The sequence below is a fragment of the Eurypyga helias genome, unplaced genomic scaffold (genome assembly GCF_000690775.1).
Source record: "Eurypyga helias isolate BGI_N326 unplaced genomic scaffold, ASM69077v1 scaffold13407, whole genome shotgun sequence".
NCBI lineage: Eukaryota > Metazoa > Chordata > Aves > Eurypygiformes > Eurypygidae > Eurypyga > Eurypyga helias.
Genome location: NW_010262424.1, coordinates 6,771 through 32,481, shown reverse-complemented (window position 1 = coordinate 32,481; position 25,711 = coordinate 6,771). Strand labels below are relative to the sequence as shown.

At 54.4% G+C, this 25,711-nt stretch overlaps 1 protein-coding gene across 1 annotated transcript; it reads left to right on the top strand.

Annotated features, from left to right (window-relative positions):
* The first annotated feature begins 261 nt into the window (after nucleotides 1-261).
* On the top strand, nucleotides 262-25,711 carry EVPL (envoplakin). Its single transcript, XM_010155725.1, has 22 exons — nucleotides 262-335; nucleotides 6,458-6,557; nucleotides 7,069-7,223; nucleotides 7,856-7,979; nucleotides 8,581-8,706; nucleotides 9,020-9,058; nucleotides 10,102-10,263; nucleotides 10,861-10,968; nucleotides 11,648-11,743; nucleotides 12,185-12,310; nucleotides 13,217-13,363; nucleotides 13,510-13,664; nucleotides 15,077-15,174; nucleotides 15,963-16,144; nucleotides 16,920-17,098; nucleotides 17,540-17,678; nucleotides 18,898-19,091; nucleotides 19,616-19,766; nucleotides 20,353-20,436; nucleotides 20,605-20,715; nucleotides 21,325-21,417; nucleotides 22,262-25,711. The coding sequence occupies exons 1-22, from the start codon at nucleotides 262-264 to the stop codon at nucleotides 25,709-25,711; spliced, it is 6,093 nt and encodes a 2,030-aa protein (XP_010154027.1).

Below are 25,711 nucleotides of genomic sequence, written 5' to 3'. Positions count from 1 at the left end.
CAGGGCGAGGTCTCCCGTTCTCCCTCTGGGGCTCTGCTCTTTCCATCCCAAACTGGTTTTTCGAGTAATTTTTTCATATGTGCCTCCATCTCTGCTGCTGCTTACCTGTGTTTGGGGAGGAGCCTCCCAGAAACTGCTCTTTAGCGCACCCCCGACCTTCCCTCGCTGAGTCTTGTCATTCCATCCCGACAGACCGGAGCAGAGAGCCAGCACCCACGACAACTTTGCAGGCTCTGGGAGACCAGCTGGGACCTCAACAACATGTTCAAGGGGGTGGGCAAAGGCTCCCCGAGCAGAAGTTCCCCCAACAGAGGTTCTCCTGTCAAGCCTAGCAAGTAAGTGTGACTCCTCTCCCTAACCTGTCCTGTCGACCCTGGGGGAGGGTGAGGGAGGAGCGCCCGATGTCTGCTAAGCCACCCCAAGAACCACCCCTCTTTGTGCAGCAGCCAGAGAGTTGGGGCTTGCTGTGAGCTGATGCCAAAACATGCTGCCCCGGACGTTGTCCTTGTCTTTGGTGGGCTTTGTGCTCCAGCCCAGCAGTATCTGTGCAGCCCCTGCGATGTGCAGTGCCTGAAGATGTGCTCAGAGCTGTGTTGGTTGAGCCAGGGAGGTGCAAAGTCCCTTTTGGGCAGGTTGGAGTAGGAGAATAAACGCTGCTTCTTTGCTTGGGTGGAGGAAGATGTGCTTGATGGTGAAGCAGATACCAGCCTGGGTTTGAGATCCCAGGACTCGCTGGTTGTGTGAGGTTGGTCTCCTGGGACAAGGTCTCTGGAGAAGGATGCTCAGGTTGGTGCTGCTGAGGTCTTGGAGATGGGTGAGGAGTGGGTTTGCTGGTGGTTAATCCATTCCGGTGGCAGGCTGGATCTCTGCAGGTCAATAGCTGAGGTTGCCTCTTTCAGGCCTGTCTGAGACCAAAAGGACCTGACAGCCATGTCCCCTCTGAGGAGATTCCCTGAGCTCAGGGAAGCGAGATGTGTGATGGGACCAGGATGCTTCCCTAGGAGCAGGATGTCCTCTGGGAGGGGGTGTTTCTGCAGAGAGAATACTCATCCCTCCCTTCCACTGCCCTTGCTAACTCGGGGTTATTTTCCACCTTCTCAGCAATTCTGCATTTTGTAGGTTAGTGGACTGATTCTGCAGGAATCCCTGTCCCCAGCCAGGGTTAGAGGCTGAGGAAATTGCAAGGGGGTTTGTTCTGAGGAGGAAGGGACCTGCAGGGAAAAGAGGGTGCTGGCTTCACCTCTTGGGGCCACCAACAGCAGCAGCCTGGGACGGGGTGTGTGTCCAGATGCCTGGGCGGACACAACATGGTGCTGGCACCCAACTGCACCGTTTTGGTCCATGGGGGCCAAACTCGATGTTAGCAAGCAGCCACTGAGGAGACTCATCTCAGAGACAGATCTGGGGGCTCTCTGCACACAAAGCCTTTGTCGGGGCCTGACTGCAGTGAGACACCTCCCCAGAAGCCCTGGAGTTGTGTCAGCCTCTGTTTTCAGTCTTGCTAATGCAATCTATCCCCCTTCCCAGCTGGCTTCCAAACCCAGGCTGGCCATTTCTCAGGAGGCTCCTGGGACAGCTTGCTGCAGACCCTCTTGCACCACAGGAGGGTTTGGTCCAGATTCTCCCCCAGCAGGATCCTCTCGGGATAACTGGAGTTGCATCCCGGAGAGACCTCGCATCTCTTCCCTGTGCAGGATGGAGGCTGGAGCCAGCAGCCCAGCAATTACCGAGCTCGTTGTGCTTGTTTTCAGAGACACCAACCGTCAGACAAAGGCTTGTTCGTTTGGCCGTGGTCCGGGGCTTGGTCAGCGCCCGGATTAGCTGAGAAAATGAAGGTGAATGAGTTGTCTTGGGAGCAGCCGCCAGCACATGCTCTGCAGATGGCCCCAAGAAAATGTTGGTGGCCCATAGCTGCTCCTGGTGGCCCCAAGGCCAGAACCTCAGCAGCGGCTGAGGCTCCCTGCCTCCGGGGGTTTACGATTAGCGGGTGCTGCTGCTGGCACAGACCCCTAGCGAGGTGCCTCGTCTTGGTCCTTGGGACCATGGTGTTGAGCATCCCATCTCGCAGGGCTCTTTGCCACCCTCACTTGGTGGCTGCATCCCAGGGAGGCAGTAGCAAGCACGGTTTTGTCCCCGAGGGGCATCCTTGCTGTGCCCTGCTCTAGGAGGAGGCACACTGCGGGGCCGAAAGCGAAAACTCACGAGAAGGTGGAACCGAATCCGATCTGGCTGGACTGGCTGCCTGGGTGCGAGCTTGACAAAGGCCGTGTGTGGTTTTGGAGGTGGATGGCAAGTCACCTCCTGGTTTAATTGTCTCCTGGGATTGCTGCTTCTGCCACCGCCTCCCTCTGCTTCTCCCAGTCAGTCTAGAGCAGTGTGGTCCCTGGGGGGACAGGCACGGGCTCAGGGGACTGACCCAGCGCTGATGGGGGATGGCTGGTGGTCTGCTGCGAGCAACTCGGGCTGGCAGATCAGAGCGTGTGAGGACTTCAGTGTGTCGGGGAGGACAGGGCCAGGTTTGGGTCTGCCTTGTGGCCATAAAGCAAAGTCCCCTGGAAGGAAGGGGCAGAGGGGTTCAGGGACTGAAGCGGGTGGGTGCTGTTGCCCTGCCCAAACATGCTCTGGCAGGAATGACCTGGAGTGGGGCAGAGTCGTGCTCCTGCTGTGAGACACCATCCCTTCATGCAGTTGGACTGTCTAGGAGGCAGAAAGTGGTATGAGAAATGAACCAATTAATAACGATAATGACAGTGCTCTGCCTCTCCTAGGCATGAGATAGCCCTAGGGAGGAGGCCTGCCCTGGCTCCTGAGCAGGAGGAGCTCTGCCGAGCCTTGCCTTCAGCCATCTCAGCCAGCCCGCGGCTGCGACCCGAGTCCCAGGAGGCCGGGGCTGCCTGATGTGAGCACAGGCGAGCTTGTGGCTCCATGCATCCCACCCGATGCCAGGCTGCATCTCTGCAGCCTGAGTGTCCACACGCTCACCTCGGAATGGGGGCCCCACTGCGGTCAGCTCTGGTTGAGTGAGGGCTCCTGCTCGGGGGCTGCAGGGATGGGGCAGGAGGGGCAGCCCCGGGAAGGATGGTGAGGTCTCCGTGGTGTTGGCATGGACGGAAGAAGCTCATGCTGCTCTTGGCATGGTCCATGGTTGGGATAGGGGGTTCTGTGGTGGTTTGGGCACTGCTCTAAGCGTGCATGGACCCAGCAGGTTCCTTGGCACTGCTCCCACCTTGACCAAGGAGCGTGGCAAGGGTGGGAGGCTCGGTGGGGGACAGATGGCTTCTCTGCCTGTGCATCAGGCCTTACTCTGACCCCCAGCACAGTGTGTAGACACCCCTCTCCTCCCAGGACATCCCAGCCTCTTCAAGCATCCAGACTAGTCTTTTGTAGACTCTGAAGTGGTCCGGTTGCTTGCAGGGAGCCACTTCTAGCCTGCCACTTCTCGCCGGGCTGCTGGCCACAGAGGCTCGGTCTCTGCCAGGCTTCCTCCCTTGGCTGGCACGGAGAGCTCCTAGCTCTCATCTCCAGGACACGCAGAGGAGACCCTCTGCTCCCGAGATGATGTTCTCCAGGAAGCATCACTTCTTCCCTGAAGATCCGGTTGTTAGCGTCCGTGTTTCCAGCCTGGGGTGCCCTGTGCTGTGCAGAGGCAGTGCAGGCAGGGGGTGGGCAGAGCTGAGTCCTCCTGACCGGGAGGTTGCTGAGGTCGGGTCAGTCCATAGTTTTGTTGTGACTTGGCTAAAACAAAGCTGATCCGTGTGTCCAGCCTTGTGAACCAAGAGATGGGGTGTCCCAGTGTTTCCTTCAGCCAGGAAGGGGGTGCCACCAGGAATACACAGGATTTTACAGGTGATCTACCCTCCCTGGGAAGGATGGGTCCTCACTTCTCCCCTCTTGGAATGGCACAGAGGTATCCACAGTCACATCCCATCGGGGCTCAAACTGGACACCCCATCCACACTCTCCCCAGGTGGGAGCTGAATTCAGCCAGAGCTCTGGGGTGGATGGGCCCTCTGCAGTGCATGGGGAAGACGTCCATCCCCTGGGATTGCGGCCAGCCATGACTCACTCTCTCCTTCCTGCGCAGAGAGCCCGGGCAGGAAATTTGGGTGGTGCTCAAGTTATTTGCTCATGGGACACCACCTCATTCCAGGCGTGTCAGGGATGAGTGGGAGATTGTGTAACCTCTTGGGGAGGAGGGACCTCCTAGAGCTTCCAGCCTACTGCAGGCTGAGGCTCACAGGGACTGAGCCCTGGCTCTACGCTGCTCCCATCCACCCTGTTGTGCTGGGAATTGGGATCACCCTTTGTCTCCCCGAGCGCTGTGGCTTACCCCAGGAAAGGCATCCATGGGGCACAGATGGGGCAGAAGGGATGTTTAACAAGATATGAAAGACAGGTTGTAGAAGAGAGTGATGCTTTGATGAGGATGATGATGAATGCCCTGCTTGGGCTCTCTGGCACTGGATCCCTGAAATTAGACCATGTAGAAGTGCTCTGGCAGTGCCCTCTTTACTTTGCCGACATGCATTCCGCAGGCAAGGAAGCTGAGGCATGGCCAGGAGATGCTGCCAACCTAAAACCCCCGAGGCAGCTGGAGGCTGCTGCGTCGCAGGCCCACGCCACCCTCTTGGGAAATCAAAAGCAAGGGAGGAGTCAGTGAAAGGGGGCAGGAGGATGCTGTGAGCAGGAGCGCTGGGGCTGTGCCTCCTCTAGAGTTACATGAGCTCAGACGCGGTCAGCGTGGGCTGAGCTGACCTAAACCACAAGCTCCGTCTGTGGCAACCAAGTGCTTGGCTTGGGGTGACCGTAACACTCGCTGGCACTTCACAGTCACTTCAGGCTGTAATAAGTGAACATCCCAGCATCTCCTTTAGCCTTTGGCATGACCTGTGGCGTAGCTGGAGCCATGATGAGGAGCTGGAGCAATGACAGAGCCATTAAGGGAACTGCTTCTCCCCATCCTTTGCTGGATTCAGGGGCTAGGAAGGAAACCGCGTGGCTGGAAGGCAGATGTGGGTGGCTCTGCTGCAGGACAGCACCTTCCTGCTACCTCCTTCCTCCACCAAAAGCACAGGGCAGGTTGCACCAACCAGCCCTGGAGAAGTGTCCTCCCTTCAGCTGACCCCACGTGCAATGTCCTGGTGTTGCTGCTCAGAACTCTTCTCTTCTGGTCTGGGACCCCAGAGTCGCACGTAACCGAGCTGAGCTTTGAACTTTGTCCCATCAGCAGTCATCCAAGAGCTTGAGTCCTGGATGATGCCCTTGGTCCACACCCTCCTGCCTCCACTCGCCCACATCCTCGCAGCACGGCACTCTCCCTGCCCAGAGGGAAGGGCTGGCACTGTCCTCAAGGGCAGAGAAACAACAGGACACAAGGACAGAGGTGGCACCGAGGCTTGTGCTTCCTTGTCCGCAGGGAGCTTTGGAGCTGCAGCTGCGGGAACTATCCTGTGCCTTGCTGCGGGCTCTGGATACGGCTGTTTTGGTAGGGCTCCGGGTGCTCATTCTCGATAGCAGTGATGGAATAAGGGCCATGATGGTACCCACCGCTCGTGTGATGGCACCGAGGGGAAAGACGCTAGGGAATGGTCTGATGGGGACCTGCAGTAAACCTTCACTGGGGTGAGGAGGGCTGTAGTTGTTCTATGGCCCTGGGAAGTTTGTCCCCAAGCCCTGAAAGCAGCGTGACTGCAACAAGCCCACACACTGCCCAGAGGGGCTTGTAGTCCCTGGCCACTGCAGGCCAGCCCTGGGGTGTCTCTGGGCTTGTCAGCATCCCAGCGGGATGAACCGCAGAGCATTTTGTGTGAAACAAGACCACAGGACAGCAGTTCTGGGTCAGGCTGAAGGGCCATCTCGCCCACCTCCGCCAGCAGCCGAGGGCAGACACCCAGGGAAGCAGCTCCGAACAGGGCGAGCATGTTGTGCTGCCTCTGCAGGGTGCTTCCCTGGCCTCCAGCTGTCTGTGGCTTCAGGTCTTCCCAACCCAGAGGTGGTGTCAGTGCATCTGGGAGCCCTACAGTTTCGAGGGTTTTTTTCTCCTCCACCGCTTTTTGAATCCACATGAACTTTTGAGCATCTGCAGTGTCCTGCGGTGAGGAGTTGTGCAGCCAGGCTGCGTGGTGTGCAAAAAGCCTCCCCCTGAACACACCACCTCTTACCTTCGCTTGGCTGCAGGCCGTAGCCAGGCTTCGACCTCTTGTGTGCATCCCTGCCCACGGCTTAGACTCTTTCTTTGGAGAGCAGGAGGACATGGGGGAAAGGCCTGAAGAACCACGCCTGTGTCATGTCCAGTGATGGGTGAGAATTGTAGAATCACAGAATTGTTCTGGTTGGAAAAGACCTTTAAGATCATCGAGTCCAACCATCAACCCAGCACCGCCAAGCCCACCCTAAACCATGTCCCCAAAGTGATCTGCCTTCACCCACCCCTCTGCTTTGCCACTCCCCCTCTCAGATCCTCCACGAATGAGCTGGCCGTGCTCATCTCCCGCATGCAGACAAATGCTGACCAGGTGGAGAAGGACATCCTGGAGACGCAGTCCAGGCTCAAGCAGGTGAGTTGCGGCAGAGGACGGTGGGAAGGTGAAAGGCTTTGCTTAGAAACGCAGTGTCTGGGATAACAGGTCAGGTGTCTGCTCTGTGCATCAGCTTGCTGGGGCAGTTTTGGGGGCTGACCTGAGGCTGTGGAGGAACAGAACACCCTACAGAGCCTCCCAGCCCCTGGGGCTGTATACTAGGGCCTCCCAAATTCTGCCCTCGGTGATTTCTGCTGGGTGCCTCATGGTTCCCACAGCCAAGGCTGTCTCGCCTACACGTGCGGTGCAGCAGCACAGCCCTGTGCCTCTCAGAGGCAGGCAGCCAGCCTGTCCCACACTCTGGTCGCCCAGGAGGGAGAGAGCTGCCGAAACAGGCAGCTTGGCTGGGCACACACTCACCAGCTGCACCCTTGTGCCGGGGTTCCTTTGTTGTCGGTGTGCTGAGCATCCAGGCCCTCTGTGTTGGCCAAGGAGAATGTTGTCTGCGTGGTCCAACCAGGCCTTTTCCTCTGTCATCCCTGATCTCTAGGATGCCAGCAATCACCAGAAGAACCAGGCTTTTGAGTTCCAGGCAGAGAATGCCAGGAACCTGAAGGAAGCAGAGACCCTGCTGAAGGACCTCTTTCTGGATGTGGACCGTGCCAAGCGGCTGAAACACCCTCAGGCTACTGAGATAGAGAAAGAGTGAGTAGACGGGGACACTGAGCAATTGGGAATCCCCCTAGGATCTAGGCTGAGCTCCAGCCGTTGCCATGAGAGGTGGAGTTTCATCCTTCTTCCCATAGACTTCAGCCTTAAAATTGGGGCTTCTGCCAATATACTGTAAAGTAGTGTGGAGGGGAGCTGCCAGGGTGCTCACCCAAGAGTCCCCAGTCTCATTTGGGAGCTCTTGTGAAAGGTACCAGAAAAATGCAGAGCTAAAGCATGGTCCCACCGCCAGGGCCGATCCCCCTTTCCTCTGCCTTTCCTACAACAAATGACTTTTGTTGGGTGGTCAAAATGGAAGAAGAGCTTTAGTTGGCCTCTAGTGCTTGGCTTCCCTTCACTCTCCAGCCCTTCTTGGTGGAATTCAGGAGGGAAGAGTTGTTTCCTAGCTGGGAAGGGACAGCCCTGATCTCCCTGTAGCTTTCTCCTGGGTTGTAATTCCTGAAGGTGGAGAGCACCAGGACAAGTTCCTCCACTGCTGAAGGAGGCTGGTGTCGCAAAGGGACAGCAAAGTAGCCTGGGTCTCAGGGGTGAAATCTGGGCTCCACAACCCCCACCTTGGTTCTCCACCTTCCCAACTGACAGAGACGTGTGCTCTCTCTCCTCGGCAGCATCCAGCAGCTTCACGACCGCGTGACACAGCTGTGTGCAGAGTACCGGGCCCTCTACGAACAACTCACCATCCCTGATGTGGGGCCCAGGGTAGACTGGGCCAGGATCCTGGACCAGAAGATGGTAACAGCAGCTGTTTCTAGATGTACCTCCCTTCTACAAGGCCAGATCGTGAGCTCAGCGTGGTGCTGGGACGCTGGGCGTGGTGGAAGTAACTCTGGGTAGGAGAAGGCCTCTCCTCCCACCTCTTAAACCCCTCTGGAGGGCCGTCTTGATTGACCCCTCCAGATTAAGAGGTACTGGAGGGGGGAGCAGGTAGAGATGCCCTGCTGTGGGATGGAAGCATGGAGAAGGTGATGTCTTCAAGGTCTTCATGGCCCTACATCCTAGGGTTTCACGCTGCAAGGTCTTGGATATGTGGCGTGCCCAGTTTGAAGCCAAGTTGGATGGTAATTGTGCACATCCAGTGGGTGTCACCATGGGAAGGGCGGCTGGTTCAGCTTAGGTTTGTACACCAGGGTTCTATGGTCTGGTTATCTTTGCCCCTGTGTGTGGCTGGGGAAATGGCAACCAACAGCAATCATGGTAAACAACAGCAAGATCCCTTCCCTTCCTCCTGGGCTGGTATCAGATGCCAGATCTTTTCATATCCTGCCAGCACTCACTGGGGTTTCTCCCCAAAACAGTCCTTTGCTTTAGTCTCTGCCTAACTCCTTTTGCACAGAAACAAGTCAACGCAGGACAGTATGGCCCTGGCATGTCAGAGCTGGAAAAGCAAATAGCTGAGCACAATATCCTCCAGAAGGAGATTGAAGCCTACGGCCTCCAGATCAAGAACGTACGCTGTGGGGTAAGGCACCCTCCGTCCCCTCCGTGTTCCTGCTGGCTTTGCTTGGGACCTTGCGGGCTCTGCTTGCTGTCTGTCTGCATGTCCCATCTGCTCCTCCTCATGGTGAATATCCGCCCTTGTTCTGCACAGGGGATACCTGAGCTCAGACAGATCAAGCCAGGCAGGGGTTAGGGAAGTGGTTCCTGAATGGTTTCTAAAGCCTCTTCCGTAAATCAGCTCATCAGCATCTACCACTGATGGTGTTTTGGTAACAGCTCTGTCTCTTTCTTGTTTTTTTTCCTTTCCCCTTGGTCTTCGCTGTGTTCACACCCAGGATGTGGCAGAGTTAAAGACCCACTACAAGGACTTGCTGGTAAGCTTCTCAGTGGTTTTTTGGACAGATGGGGTCATACAGCAGAGTAACACCTTCCTTGATGGACAGGGAATGCCCAGCTCAGTGCAGGAGCTACCTCTGGTCTTGCACAGTGAAGCTGTGTCCTTCATTTACTTTCCACATTTCCTCCCCACCTTGGAATGGGTGTGTTGTGTCGTGGTCGCAACTTACATACTGAGCACGGTGTTTGATGGCAGGAAGCATCCCTTGGGTCAGTTTGGTCAGCTGTCTGGGCTGTGTCCCCTCTCAGCTTCTTGTGGAGAAGGATCTTGGAGCACGTGCAGCATCAGAAACTGAAAAAGTCCTTGGCTTGGTATAAACATTCCTTAGCAACAGCTGAAAACACCAGTGTTATCAGTGCTCTTCTCAGCACAGATCCAAACCACAGCCTTATACCAGCTACTGTGAGGAGAATTAACTCTATCCCAGCTAAAACCAGCACAGGGTGTAAGTGGAAAGCACGCTCTCTACCCTCAGGGGAATGCTGTGGGTGAGATCTGTCTCTCTCCTCTTTGTGGACCACTGATCTGGAGTTGCCTTTGTGTCCATGAGTGCAGGGTTACGGATGTGGCAGCAGGAAACTGTCCCAGCCAACAGGCTGTCCTAAATCAGGATTGCTGAGTTGAGGCTTGCACTGGTCCCCAACAAGGACTCAGAGGGGACATGAGCAGACAGAGCAAAGGAGGTGGCTGGGAAGAAGGTCCTGGGTTGAGCCAGCTGGGCCTGTAAAGGGTAATGCTGAAGAATGGCATTTGTGAGAAATACAGCAGAGCTGGGCCACCTCCAGACTGCTCGAGGCACCAGCCCACACCTGAGAGTCTGGTTAGACAAACATATCCTGTCTGTGCAGGAGGGAAGGGGGAGGACAGCCTCATCAGATAAGAGCGGGCAAGTGGCGGATGTCTGCCAAGGTCTCAGGGAATCTCCTGGTGGATGTGCAACGTGAGCGGGGTCCTGGGGAGGAGGGGAAAGGGGTTCCTCATCCTGAGCACCAACCATTTCCCTCCTGTGTGCGTGGGCAGAAAGCTTCCATCTGGCGAGGGCAGAGCCTGGGCAGCCTGTACCACCACCTCCAGGGCTGCACCAAGGAGCTGGGCTACCTGACGGACCAGCAGACCAGGATCCTGAAGCAGGACTGGAGTGACCAAATGACGGATGTCCAGAGCGTGCGTCGGGAGTACGAGGTGAGCTCCTGGGGCTGGTAGAGTGTCCTGGCTGTCAGGGGCTGGCCAAGCCCAGCATGTGAGATTTGCAAGGTGGATTACGTCCTCCTGAACATCCACCACCAGCCCTGAGCCTGGTGCTTTCCCAGGACAGCCCGATATAGCGCTGAGCGCAGAAACAGAGGCGGAAGACCCCTTCTGGGTCCATGCTGGAGTTAAGGATGATTCACTCTGTGTCCCCTCCTGTCCCCTGAGCTGGCACGTGGGATCATACGTTGCTGAGGCTGTCCGTGGTCGGAGGAGAGGGAAGGGCTCAGCGTCACGTCAGCCTCAACGTCCAAAGTACAACACCCAGTGACTGCTACATGCTGGGACCAGGAAGAGGAGAGGAATAATTGCTTAGTGAAATGCTTTTTGAACAAATGCCCTGATGCTTTCCGAGGCTCAAGCGTGTCTAATTTGTTTTAGCTTTGCCTAGCCCCTTCTTTTTTTTAAAAACAAACAAACAAGGATGTCTATGCTTTGGGAGCCTTTCCTCTGCTACACGGGTTTGGTGCCTCAGGAGACCACTGTGTGCTCCCTGTGTGCTCCCTCCGTCAAGTTTCTCTTCCCCTTTAGGATTTCAAGTCCAATGAGCTGCTCAGCCAGGAAGAGATTGTGAACCATCTTCAGGATGACGGGGATAGGATGATTGAACTAAAGCACCCAGCTGTCAAGCCTATCCAGGTAGGGCAAGGGGTTCTAGGGAAAGGGGTTCTCCTCCCAAACCCTGTAGGATAATGAGACTGCTTTCCATAATTTGTGGATTGAGAGCCAGGAGACAGGCTGGAAGAGAGGAGACAGGCTGGAAGAGACTTCTTCACCTCTCCTGCAGAGCTGCTATGTTACGCTTTCCTCCCACATTGCACCAACTGTGCTGCAGCATCTTTCTGCCTGCTCCAGCCCTACAGGGAGGCTGCAGGCAGTGCAGGGTCTGCACCCCTTCCGAAATCTCCAGGAGGTAGTGGCTACTGTCTGAGTGCTGGGACCAGCTCCTGGACCTGTGCTGAGACGTGTGGTCAATGCAGCCGTGTTCATGCTCCTGTGAAACTCCAGCTATGGCACAGCACGACCCTTCCCAGTGAAACCAGCTCCCAGTCTCCTGCGGATGCTGAGGTGGGCTCGCAGCCACCCACACCACTGGACCTGGGACCTCTTGAGAAATGGTGGCTCCTCCGCATGAGCCAGGTCCTTGTGGAGCAGCAGGAGCCTTGCTTGGGCTCAGCATCAGACAGTGCCTGGGAATAGCTTTGCCTCCACTCAACAGCAGTCTTTATCCTTCCACTGGGACTTCTGGGGAATGGAGACCGGTGGTGGGAGAGGAAGGAGTAGCTGGAGCCCACTGTCATGCTCTATCCCACCACAGGCTCACCAGGAAGCCTTGAAGAATGAGTGGCAGAATTTCCTGAATCTCTGCATTTGCCAGGAGAGTCACCTGAAAAGTGTGGAGAGCTATAAGAAGGTAAAAAGCAAGAGCATGGGCCATGGGTCAGGCTGGAGTGGGCAGGCTGGACCCTGTAAACGGAGCCAGCAAAGGAGTGAGGATGGGAGATCCTTTGCTTGCATCTAGCCAAGGTATTTTGGGGAAATACCACTCAAAACACAGTCCTGCAGTGCTCTGATCAGCCCTGTTGCGGGGACCCGTCAGTGCACCAGCTCGAGGAGGGGCAGGGGAGGGTTTTCTCCCTGTCGTTACTTGGGGCTTGTCTGTTGGTTGGGATTATTTGCCTGTGGCTCAGGCGGTGGAGGGTCCTTGTCCAAGCACACCCTCTGAGGGCTGTCTGTAGGGTCTCGTGAGCCCCAGATGGGTTGTGGGAGAGACACTGGGAATTGAGAGACCCCATTGGACTTGGAAACAGTAACACCCTTCCATCCCTGACTCTTTTCCTACCCACACCTCCAGTTCCAGGATGATGCTGAGGCCGTGAGCCGCTCCCTGAAGAAGATCAACTCTGACCTGGACACCAAATACAGCAAGTTCAACAAAGACAGCCCCGGGGTGGTGTCGGATCTGCTGCTTCAGCTGGAGGTGAGGTCTTCAGGGCTGGTGGCAATGCCAGACCGTAGGGCCAGACCAAACGTCACAACCTGCCCCATAAATAACAGTGGGGAAAGGGAAGAGGTGGGTAAATGAGCCTGCCAGGACAGCTTATCCCAGTGCTGTGCTAGGCAGGGAGAAGGCCATGGGAATACTGTGCTCTGGATGCTGAGTCCCTGGAGCCCCAGGAGGTGTGTTCTGCAGGGCCGTGGCCCTGGGAAGGCACTGGTCCCCATCAGGGACACAGCCAGGCTCCAGGTCACCATCAGAGTAAAGGAGAAGCGCATGGAGGAGCTGCACATTGTCCTTAATGTAGGACACTCGGGTTAGACAGATCGCAGTGTGTGAGCTGCTGGCATCCAAGCAGGGGGAAAGGGTCCTCCCACTTCCTCAGCACTCTCATGGGTGAGGGAGGGAATAGAGAAATCTGACCCCAGGGGCAAGATGCAGATAGGAAAGGAAGGTTTGCCCTGGAAAGAAGGAGGGGACATGCTCAACGTGGTGTCTTCCCATGCATGCAACACATTTTGCTCCCAAGAGGTGCTGGGACCTCAGTACCTTCTGATACTGGAATGCAACCACCTCTTGGCAGGTCTCCGTTCCTCTCCTGAGAAGAACAACTTCTCCAGGAGATTTAATATGGTGGTGTGGGATCACCTAGGATTAACTCAGACTGTGCCTTTAAGGGCAGATCAGCTGTTAGCGAAGGGCACTGGTAATGAAAAGAAGAAGGAGGAGGCATGGAGGAGTCAAGAATGGAGACACTTCTGACTTCAGCCCAGCAGTGACGACACAGGGATGGATGACTGGTGCCAGCACACCCACTATAGTGTGACGCCCTGCCCTTCCTTCTCATCCAAGCAAGGTCACAACCACTGTCTTCCCTGTTTTGTCTAGAACGAGGAGAAGGCAGTGAAGCAGGCAGAGAAGAGCATCACTGACCTGAAGAGGAGGAGCAAAGAGATCAGCCCATTGCAACTGCGCAGGATGCGTCCCTCCCAGACCCTCACCTTGGACACCCTCTGTGACTGGGATGCTGGGGAGGTGAGGGCTTGACTAGCAGTACCTTCAGATGAGAATCCAGGACTGGATTCTTCTTTGGTTGCTCCAGATCTTGGCTCCATGGTGGGAGGAACCAGCCTAGTGCTGGAAAGCCAAGCCTGTCACTGGGTTTTGTGTCTCCGTCCCAGGTGCAGCTGGCCAGAGGTGACAAGTACACTCTGAAGGACAACAGCAACCCGGAGATGTGGGTGGTACAGAGCAGCACTGGTGTGGTCCAGGAGGCACCTTCTGCTTGCTTCTCCATTCCTCCACCAGACCCAGAGTCCATAGACAAGGTCAACAGGTGAGTGTGCAGCGGAGACCCTCACCCAAAGAGATGTTCAGACGTGCTCTGAGGTCGTAGCCAGCCTGTTTGCCTCAACTGCAGAGAAACAGCAGCTGGGAACAACCTCTTGACTGTCTAGTACAAAATACCATCTGGAGAGGGATTCTCCCCTGCACTCAAGTATCTTGTCCAGGTTCCTGCCATTCCTTGATAGCACTGCACACCTCATAGACCTTGCTGTCAAAGAGTGTTCTGGCAGCCAGGCTTGATTTCTTCACCCAACCACGTGACTTGCATAGGTTTGCCTAAATTCATTGCAGAATCAGTCTGGAGCTTAGGACTTGCCAAACAGGACAGCGTTATCTGTGGTATCTCCTCTCAGCCAGCCCCAGCTGGAGAGTGAGAAATGTCCCTTGATCCACCAGGTAGTCTGCTGCCTGCTTGCTCATTCAGCTCCCATGGTTCCCACCGGATGGGGGTGGGAGTGCAGGGAGCTTCAGCATTACCTTTTTAATCATGTCCCCAGGTGCTTGGATAAATCAGTGCTGCTCAAGTGCTGTGGAAAGGCCCACAGCCCAGATGTAGAGTTACTTGGACATGCCCATGATGAGAGAATGATTCCCCAGACACGTGGGCATGATTGTGTTGCTCTTACTGAGCGCCTACTCTTCACGCATCCGAGATTACTGAATCCTATGGATTTACGGGTTTCATGTGTATTTTAAAACAGAAAAGACAGCGTGCAACGTCCTGGATAACAACTCGGCAGGTGTTGCCTGGAAAACTCTCGGTCTTTTCAGGCCACATCTGGCATCTTGTTTCATTTCCTTGTGTTTGCTTTCCTTCCTACACACAAAATAATTGTCTTTATTTCCCACCCTGTGCCACCATTCAGTCCCTCTGTATGTATCTATGCCACGATGCTGCAGAGGGACAACCCTCACCTGAGCACAGCCAGGCAAACTGGGACTGGCTGGTTTTAGATTACGGTGTTTAGTTGGAGCAGTCCATAGCAGGGCTGTGAACTGGTCCTTCGAAGGCCCCTCCTCCTGGTTCCATCAGTCTTGTCTCACCCAGACATTTGTTTGGTCCTTCCAGCTCCTGCTGATCCCAGCTCTAGTTTCGTTAGAAGGGAGCCATCCCTGCAAACGGGACTGGATGTTGCTGGCACACCAGCCACGGAAGCAGCTACTCGTACTCTCTTCCTGCAAAGCTGCAAATCGCTGCCGTGATAAGATACAAATTTCCAGCTTAGATAGCTTCTGATCCCTTTCCTAAGGGACATCTCTGAGTTACAACAGGCTCCCAGCCTGCCCCGGCCTTTGGGGACACCTTTCCCTGTGGAGGCATGAAGCAGCCCGTGGGCTTCGGCCTAGGCTTGCGCAGCAGGCTCCGTCCTGCTGGGTGATGATGCTCCTCTCTGCTCACAGGCTGGAAGGGGAGCTGACCGCAGTGAAGCAGAAGCGAGCGGAGGTTCAGAGCAGCCTGAGACGCAGCCACAAGGAGCACGTTCAACCCAGTCAGCAGGGTATGTCGCTGGTTAGTCAAGCCCTCCCCAAAGCAAACCCATGCAACTCCTTTGCAGAGCACCCGCCCGGGCAGGCAGAGGTACCCTGCGGGTCAGTGTGAGGATGCCTTCTGCTCTATGGGAAAGAGCAGCCAGTGGACATCCTGACTCCTGGTGCTGCCAAGGGGTCACCACGTCATCTCAGTCCATTCACTTCAGCTCTGTCGCCCTTCTCAGACCTCCGAGACTGACCTCCAGCTCCATCGACAGTTGCAGAGTATTTAGGGTTGCAGGGGGATGTGCCTATCCAGAAGCCCTAATTAAATCTTTGGAATCTGGGTTCCTTGCAGTCCTCTTCCATAGCTGGGGGCTGTGGAATAAGCAGACAGCCATGGCTAAATCCTGACCGCTGGCTAGCTGTGTTACTTCCACAGCTGTAGTTCAAGAGCTCCCAGCAAAGCCGGGCAGGGATGTGTCTGCTTGGCAGCACGTGGCTGTCCTTGTGCCTCCTTTGGATTTGAGATCTAGCTGGCCAGGGCAGAGCTAAACCCATTTTCCTAAGCCTTTGCCATGCGTATGATACTCTGCAAATCAGAAATGTTTATGATTGCATCGAAAGCCCATGCTCAGGAGCAGCCTGTGCTCCAGAGCTGGCAGAAGGGCAGAGCTTTGCAGCCGCACTGTCAGGAGAGGGAGCTGGAGCTTCAGGGACCATGTATGGGAGAGCTCTGGGAAAGGGCCATGGACTGGACCAAGGCTGGGATGGCAGATGAGAAATGGGGATTAACCTAAGATGTGTCTTGCTACAGCTCTGTCCAGGAGCCCTCCTCTAGTGCAGGATGATCCCCAAGCTGACCAGCTTCTCAGTAGCCTCGATCGTGTTGGCAAGGACCTGGTTCAGGTAGAGAAGGAGGTCTTGAGCCGAGTGAGGTCTCCGGTGAACTACAGTGACCCCATGGACGACTTGGCCAGGAGGATCAAACACCAGCAGGTGGGTGCTGCTGTGGGTGGGCTGGAGCAGGATGGGTTTGGTAGCGCTGTGTCCATGGCCCGAAAGAGGCTGACGTAGGAATTGCATGGGAGACGACAGCTGGCGCTTCGAAGGAGAAAATCATGCTGCAGTTGCAAGGGTTTTAGGCTGGCTTGAGCCCTTGAAATGAAGCAGGTTAAGCCAAAACCTAGGGAAGTTCCAAACCCTAGGGAAGTGCCGGCTCTTCCCTTGGCTCAGCTCTGTAGCAAGATGGTCCATTTGTTTCAGAGCTGTGGGCCAGGTGCCCATCCTGGGGATTCCTCAGCCTTGTTGTGGGGATGCTGTCACCCTTCACTCTCAAGACTGGAGCATAAAAGACTAAGGGATAGAGGGAATTAATCCAAGGACCAGCTTTGGTTCACCTGCTGGGGAGCTCAGACTGGCAGATGTGAGTGGGACAGGAAAAGAGGCAGTGTCCTGGAGCCCCCTTCCTGTCCTCTGGCATGAGGCCTGGGTCTGCAGTAGTTCAGCTTGTTACGTCTTCACCTGTGGGTATGAAGGATGGACTCGGGCAGGCTCCACCCTTCCACCTCTGTCTCTCTGGATCTCCTTCCCACATCCTGCTGCTGCCAGACAGCCACAGTCTGGATGGGGCTGTGCCCCAAGGGCCAACTCCCCATGAGAGGGCTACCGCACCCTTAGCCCCGCGGCAAAATCCGCCCCTCGGGGAGACGTGTTTTCGCAACAGCGCTGTTATGACTGTGTTGGGTGACTCTGCTCCCATCTGATGTGCCAGGAAACAACACAGAAACTTGAGAACCTAGAGGCAGCCAAGGATGCCTTGCAGAAGGAGTGCGAGACCTACCTTTCCAAGAAACCTATCAGCACCTCGGCTTCCCAGCTCCCTGTCACGCTGAACGCCCTCAGGAACAAATACAGTGATGTCAGTATGCTCTCCAGCCTGTACAACGAGAAGTGAGTGATGATGGCAAGGCCTGATGGGGTTGAGGGAAGGAAGTCCTGGCACAGGGGTGTCAACAGAGAAGCAGGAGAGAAAATGCTTTTGGTGTTTATGGGTGTTGGTTGAGGTCCATCCGGCCCTGTGCAGGTTGGAAGCCTCCCATTCCTCATCAAAGGCACCTCTGAAGGAGTTCCTGCATGTAGTCGTGGTCAGACCCACCCCCCGCTGTGGGAAGTCCACCACAATGGGTGTGTGTCCCAGCTCCGTGTGTGGTGAAATGCAACGGATCTGACTTCTGGGCAGCACAACGGGGTTGTGAGTGCGCACTGCTTGTTCTCTGCCGTGCCGCAGAAACTCCCATGTTAAATAAGCTTAAACATGCAAAATCGGAAGGAAAAGGAGAAGAATGGGGTCTTTTGTAGCTAATCTTGTCCTGTCGTTTTTCCCTTACGCAGGGCTAAGGCTGCCCTGAACCTGGAGACTCAGATTGAGAACACAGACAAGATTGTCAGCATGTTTGAGGCCAAGCTGGCTCAGGATACCATCATTCCTGCATCCCCCAACGCCCTGCAGGATCGGGCCAACGATCTGCTGGTAGGGGAACATCAGGCTCTTCATTAGGGAAGGGAGATCTCTGATCTCAGGTAGCAGTGATGCCGAATTTGCCCCAAAAGGCTAGATAGTAACTGCTCAGAGACCAAATCTTCAAGTCTGTAAGCAGGAGGTATTTATTAACAACGCGTTGGGGAACCCTCCAGGCCGCCCTGGACAAAGGGTTCCAACGATTAACAATAAATGCAGCCCTTTTATACAAGTTTGAGCATAGGTTACATCATCTTTACATGCATATTCATATATAGGTGGAGTATAGGCGGAGTCTTCTATTTTGGGGAGTCTTCTGATGGGAGTTCCTGTGTCTTCATCAGGAGCGGGGGGGGTCGTCTTGTGAGTCTTTTTCGGGGTAAACTTTGAACTTTTCCTAATTTGGGTAGTTTCCTGGTGTACGTGGCATGGTCTCCGTGACTTAGCAGAAGCTACGGGGTCGCACTGACATCATTGGTTTGATAAGTTACCTTGGTTGTTTGCGTTACGTGTTGCCCTTGGCTTGAGCACAATTTATCTGTACTTTGTAATCCTGCTGACAGCCCAACTCGTCCTTGTGATTTTTAGTGTTCTTTCCTGTTTATTACCTCCATGATTTCTTAATGCTAAGCCTTTTCATAGTGTCTTACATTTTTACATTTTAACCCCTCATTTCTCGAAGACTGCTTGCTTTAAGTGGCTTCAGCAGTGGTGGGGAGAGCTGGGCTTCGCTTATTTGAGAACCTCGAGGTGCTAACTGTGAAACCTTTCTAGGGACTCGGTCCTTGAAGGCTTTATGCTGGTGTTGCAGGCTGACTGGCACTCAGTGGCTAGCTAAAAACTCTGTCTCAGGGATCTGAGATCACTGTGTGTTTTAGGGATCCCTTTGGGGTCCTTAAAACACGCAGTGACACCCTTTAACATCCAAACTCTGTTGCTCTGCTTCACACTCATCCTTATTTCCTGCTCCCAATCTCCCTGCCCCCTCATTAGCACTCACAGTGACCCATTTTTTGCCTTCCCCAAAACTTCTGCTTCTGCTCCATGCACCATCCAACCCACCTTGCTTCTCACCTTCTTTACTGAACGTCTCACTGCTCCATCTCTCCACACTGCATGTGTATCTTAGAGACCCCCAGGTGCTGCACTGCTAGTAACAGTGTTAGGGAGGGTGTTTCTGGGTAGAGCATCGCCTGATGCAAACTCGGAGGTGTCTTTTTTTCCCCCACAGAAGATGAAGCGGGAGGTGGTGGCCCAAGAGGACTGTGTGCTGAAGCTGAACCGGGGGCTCAAGGATGCTGAGCACAGCTGTAGCGCCGTGCAGAACAACTTCCAGGAGTACTGCCCTGACCTGCCCCGGCAGAAGCGGGAGGTCCAGCTCCTCAATGATCGCTACCATGCCATTGCGGACCAGCTGGATCAGCGGTGAGGAGCGATGGCGTCATCTCTGCTCCTCTTAGCTGACAAGGAGCACCATTAGTCAAAGCCCCAAGAGTATGTTCTTCATTGCAGGACCCTGACCCTGACCACAGTTCTGTAATACCAAGGTCCAGGCCTGTCCTCGTGTAGTTGCCACCTCCCTCTGCACAGCACAGGGTTTGAGCTTCCAGAGACCTGTGAGAAAGCAGTCTTCACTAGCTGACTGCTGGCCTCTGCCTGACCCAGTGTCCCTACCCAGCGACACCCTGCTGCTCCACACTTCTCAGGGGCATCGCTGCTGGTTGCCTGCCTTTTTCCATCTCTCATCTCCCATGCTGCGTTCATGCTTCAGCAGCAAACCTGATGTGCACAGAGCTGTGCTCCCCACTCAGGAACCAGTTGTCCACCCCTTTTTTTTGTTATCTCTGTGTTTGTTGTGGTGAGAGTCTCACCGTAGTGTCTTTTTAGGAACTTGCACATGAATCTTTGTCCTTCCCCTTCATGTTCCTGGTCACCTTTGTGCTGTGCAGAGAGAAGACCCTGAGAAATATCAGCCTCACCTACCAGCAGTTCCAAAACTCCAATGAGAACCTCATGTTCTGGATGAACAACCTACCCAAGCACCAAGTGAAGACTACCGATGGGCCAAGCCAGATCAACTACAAGCTGCAGGCACAGAAGGTGTGTTCCAGGGCGAGTGACATAACCTGTCACGTTACAGGGATGTGGGAATTTGCCTGTGAACAGTATGCAGAATAGTGGCAACGAGCTCCTACTTGTGCGCTCCACCCATCACGGCGAATGAACTCGAACAAGGAGGCAACGGATTGCAGCCCGCAGATGATGTATCTTGCCCCGCTGCGTTCATCTGTAGTGCTGGTGTCCTCATCTGTGCTAGTCACCCCCAAGGTTGACGTCCTCTCCACGGAGAGAACTCATCCAGACCCTGAAAGATTGCCTCTCGGGCTGAGATATTGCATCTGGGTCCTGCACCTCCTTGGGCGGATTCTAAGCTGACTAGCTCAGATGATGAGACTCTGGAGGTCTCTGCCTGGTATTTCTCTCATACATAATGAATCAGTGGGGCAGCTCCTGGGCAAGTGAGAGTGCTGTTGAGATCCTCTAAAGCCCTGGAGAATCTTCTTAAATATCCTCCTGTTCCCACCATTCCCTCCAGGACTAGGCTGAGCTGCTGCTCTTGGCTGCAAGAGTATTACTGGGTTGCTGTATTTCAACCTGCCCTGACCTTCGTGTGTGTCTCCTGCAGAGGCTGGTGGAGGAGATCGCAAGCAAGGAGCCCGAGAAGAGCGCAGTGGTCAGGCTATCCCGGAACGTGCAGTCCACGCTCAATGTATGGCCGGGTTTGCCCATTTAGCGCTCCCTTAGTTTTGCCCATTTAGCGCTCCCTTAGTTTTGCCCATTTAGCGCTCCCTTAGTTTTGCCCATTTAGCGCTCCCTTAGTTTTGCCCATTTAGCACTGAAAGATCCCAACTAATTCTTCTGTTTCTGCTCTGAACAGGACTATGAGCTCCAAGCAGGCAAATACAGCTCTTCTCTGGACCCTACCCTGACCGACTTCGCCACAAAGAGGCTGCGTGTGACGCCCCTACAGGAAAGCATCCAGGCCCAGGTAAAATGTTAAGATGAAGGCATGGAAGCTGTTGTCTAGCTCCTTACCCAAGGCCCATGTCCTCTGCGAGACCTTAATCTGCTCGTACAGCCACAGCTGATCATGGTCCTAATCCAAGGATGAGGGATCTCTGTGTCTTTGGGCAAAGCCCCACATGTGAGATCTGGAATTAAGGGTGTGCCTGGTACCTTTGGTTGAGCTTGGTAAAGAAGCATCATCAGCCTATTGTGTGTGAAGGTAAAACTTACAGAATAGGTGTGTGGGGACACGACTGAGCCAGAGCTTCTGTCTGCTCTTCCCAGTTACACCCCAGTTCTCCTGCATCGCCTTAGGTACTGCCATCCACCTGTGGCCCGAGGTGAATTTGGAAATCTGGATCCTGTGCAGGCTAGCAGGCATCTAACAGGCACTCACATAAAGGGGACAGGATCTCCTACGTGAGTCCCTCGACTCTGTCTCTCTAGAAAGTCAGATGTGAAGACATTAATCCCTGGAGTAGTGCAGTATGCAAAGTGCATCCAGATGAAAGGAGGGGGTGGAAGGCGTGCCATCCAACAGAGCTGTGTCAGGCTGAGGAGGACAAGGCTCTCACTGTTGTTTCTTTTTCAGGAAAACGATGTAACCAAGCTCTATATGGAGCTGGCAGCGGAAAATAAGCAGCAGCTCAGCCGGCTGGAGTTTGCCAAGAAGATTGTTGAGAAGGTACCAGCTAACAGCTCATGGCAAGATTGGGGTACTCTAGGCTGGGGGTTAAAATGATCTTTCCAATGCTGTCAGCAATCTGCTCGGCCTTGGACCCTTCCTCCCCTGATCTCCACATCCAGGTGTGAGGAAGGACAGGAATGGAAACCCCTGTGAGAGTAACCACATGTAACCACATGAGACCCATGAGTAACCACAGTTTCACCAACACTGATCTTAGGTTGTGGCTTTCATCACCCCTGTGGGCCCTCAACTCCTTACTGAGGCTGTGGTTTATGCTAGGAGTAGAGATTAGGGCTCTTATCCTTCGCTGATATCTAATCAGCTGATATCTAATCAGTGTTCACAGACTGAGAATTTCAGATTTGTTTGTGGGTGTGGCTGGGATTTAGTGCTCACAACCTTCTGGAAAGACTTCAAAGCAATAGGACTTTTATGCCTTCCTAGGGCTTGATTCAGGTCTCGGGTCTGGGTGAGTTTCAGTGTGTTCAGGAAGGACAAGAGATTAAACCGAGGTTCTCTGGGATGCTGCCGTGAGCCAGCTGCGCAGCGGGGACCGGCCACGTTCCCCTCCCTCCGCTGCAGATGCAACGAGGTGGCACAAAGCACCTTTGCTGGCTGCTGCAGCACCTCAGTGACAAGGAGAAGACACACCAAGTCAGTTGACATGGTGGGGACGTGTCCACATTTGCCATTTACAGCCTTATTTGGAGGCTGCCAGGGGATTCTGTACCAGCTCTGTTTCCTACTGTGCCTCATCACAGAAAAGGCCCTGTGCCAGATTCAAAGAGTGACTCAGTTTCCCTGCCTTTTTCTTAATTCTGTTTTGGTTTTTCCCTTGCAGAAGGAAGTGCACGAGGACATTGAAGCTGTACGTGAGCAAACGCAGCAATCCGAAAGCAAAGCCGCAACGAGCAGGGAATCTGAGGGGTTGAAATCGCAGCTGGAGGAGGAAAGGAGGAAAGTGGCCAAGATTGAAGAGGACCTGGAGGAACACAGAAACAAGCTGCTGATGTTGAAGACTCAGAAGCCCATTGAAAGAGTGGAAGAAAAGGAGGTGATAGAATATTACAGAGACCCACAGGTGGAGAGCAACCTGTCTAAGATGGCACAGCAGATTGAAGAGGAAGGCAAAAAGAGGCAGCGACTGCAAGAAAACGTTGAACTGATGAGCCGGAAGCTTGCCCAGATGGAGAGTGAGAAAAAGGTCATTCCCGCCCAGCTCCTCACCAAAGAGATTACAAAAATTGAGAAAGATCCAAGCCTGGATAGCCAAGCAGCCAGTCTTCGTCAGGAGATCAAGCGTCTCCAGGAGGAAAGCTTGGCTGCTGCTTCCGAACTTGAGCAGCTCAAGAGAGAGCTGCACATGCTGGAGCGAAAGCAGCCTAATATCCGAGAGAAAGTGGTGGTGAAGGAGCTGATCAAACTGGAGAAAAACCCAGAAATGCTGAAGTCCGTTAGGACCCTGCAGCTACAAATCGATGAGGAATCCTTCAAGAGGATGTCTGTGGAAGAAGCGATAGTGAAAGTGAAGAGCAAGATTGAGGAGGTGGAAAGACTAATTGAAACGGCAGAACCCAAAATTATTGTTAAGGAGGTGAAGCAGGTAGAGCAGGACCCAGAGTTACTGAGAGAGTCTTCCAAGCTTAAAACTCTGATTGAAGAAGAGAGGAGGAAAAACTTGGTGCTTACAGGCGAGCTGGGGGAGCTGCAGAGCCAGTACAGTGTTGCAGAGAAGCAAAAACCAAGGGTAGAGGTCAAAGAGAGGGTCGATGAGATTTTCCTGGTGGATCCTGAAACGGAGAGGCAAATTGCACACCTGAAAAGGGAGCTGCAGGAAGTTACTCTGAAAAGGACAAAGGTTGACAGTGAGGTGGAAGAGGCCTTAGCAGAGCTCAGTGTCCTCAGGTCACAGAAACCAGTGGTGGAGCTTAAGGAGGTGATAGAGGAGGTGGTCAAACACGAGAAGAGTCCGGAGATTCTCAGAGAAATAGACAGGCTGAAACAGCAGCTCAATGAACTTGTGAACACCAATGGCAGGACTCAAGAGCAGCTCATTAGGCTGCAGGGTGAAAGGGATGAGTGGAAGAGGGAGAGATCCAAGGTGGAAACCAAGCTGGTCAACAAGGAAGTCATCCGATACGAGAATGATCCACTCTTGGAAAAAGAAGCTGACCGGCTCCGACAAGAGGTGCGTAGCATGGCTCAAAAGAGGAGAGCTGCGGAGGATGCAGTCTATGACTTGCAAAATAAATACTTGCTGCTGGAGAGACGAAAGCCAGAGGAGAAGGTGGTTGTCCAAGAGGTGATACTGACTCAGAAGGATCCAAAGCTCCGAGATGAGCACACCAGGCTGAGCTGGAGTCTGGACGAGGAGGTGAGCAACAGGCGTCGCCTGGAGCGCGACATCCAACAGGTTCGTGCACTGGTGGAAGAGCAAGAGAAGTTGCTCAACTTTCAGGAAGACCGAAGCAAGAGGCTTGCGCTGGAGAAGGAGATGAGACAAATTATGCTGAGAATAAAGGAACTGGAGGAGAGTCCAGCCCCAGTGCAAGAAAAGATCATTATGGAAGAAGTGGTCAAGTTGGAGAAGGATCCAGTCCTCGAACAGTCTGCCAGCAATCTGCGCTTAGAGCTGGACCGTGAGAAGGTGGAGGTGCTGAACTTGCAGAGAGAATGCAAGAACCTGCAGATGCAAGTTGATGTCCTGCAGAAAACAAAATCCCAGGAGAAGACCATCTACAAGGAGGTGATTCGAGTGGAAAAGGACAGAGCGCTGGAGAGTGAACGTGCACGCATCTGGGAGCTGCTGAACAGGGAGAGAGGAGCCAAGCAAAAGGCAGAAGAGGAGGTGCGGCGGCTCAGGGAGAGGATCGAGAGAGCTGAAGGCATGAAGAGGACATGGGCTCGCGAAGAGACAGAGCTGCAGAAAGCCAGGAACCTGGCCATCCAGGAGAGAGCCAGCCTGGAGACTGAACTGCGGGAGCTGGAGAGGCAGAAGCAGCACAAAGTCCTCTTCCTTCAGGAGGAGTCCAAACTGCTCAACCAGCGGACTGAGAGCGACAGGCAGAAGAAGAAGCAGCTGGAACATGAGTTTTCCCTGCTGGAGGCAGACATCCTCAGGGAGAAGGACCAGATCTACAACAAAGAGAGGTTCATTCGAGATCTCCAGTCAAGGGTCAACCGTGAAGAAATCAATCATGAGACCCAGATGAGGGAGACGAACCTCTCCACCAAGATCTCCATCTTGGACCCTGAGACAGGGAAGGATATGTCCCCTTACGAGGCCTATAAGAGAGGTATCATAGACAGAGGCCAGTACATCCAGCTGCAAGAGCTGGAGTGTGACTGGGAGGAAGTCACCACCCTGGGCCCAAATGGGGAAGTCTCACTTCTCCTTGACAAGAAAAGTGGGAAGCAGTACTCCATCGATGATGCGCTAAGGATGAGGAGGATCACAAAAGAGGAATACCAGCTGTACCGGGATGGCAAGATTCCCATCTCCGAATTCGCCTTGCTGGTGGCAGGGGAATCCAAGCCTCCCCCCTCCCTCTCAATTGGCTCCATCATCTCCAAATCCCCGCTCTCGTCACCCACCACCCACCAGACCCAAAGCTTCTTCCCCCCAGCGCTGCAGAAGGGCTTCTGTGACGACACATCCCCCATCGCCGGGGTGTACGACACCACCACTGACACCAAGTACAACATCAAGACTGCCGTTGCAAAGAAGCTGCTCGATCCCATGACGGCTCAGAAGCTCCTGGAAGCCCAGGCTGCCACGGGGGGCATCGTAGACCTCATTTCTCGGGACCGTTTCTCAGTCCACAAGGCAGTCGAGAGGGGGCTGATTGACAGGACCTACATGCAGAGACTGCTCAATGCCCAGAAAGCTTTCACGGGGATTGAGGACCCTGTGACCAAGCGAAGGCTGTCCGTGGGGGAAGCAGTGCAGAAGGGATGGATGACCAAGGACAGTGCTTTCCCCTACCTGGAGGTCCAGCATCTAACTGGAGGGCTCATCGATCCCAAGAAAACTGGTCGCATCCCTGTGCTGGAAGCTGCCCAGACGGGGATGATAACAGCCGACCTGGCCAACAGGCTCCAGGATGAGTCCAACTATGAAAAAGATCTCATTGACCCCGTCACTAAAGAGAAGATAAATTACAAGGAGGCCATGGCTCTCTGCCAGAAGGATTTGCTGAGCAGCCTCCTGCTGCTCCCAGCCGCGTCCGAGGGCTACCAGCGCTTCCACCAAGCGAGCCGTTCCCCAAAGCTCTCCCGGTTCAGGCACTGA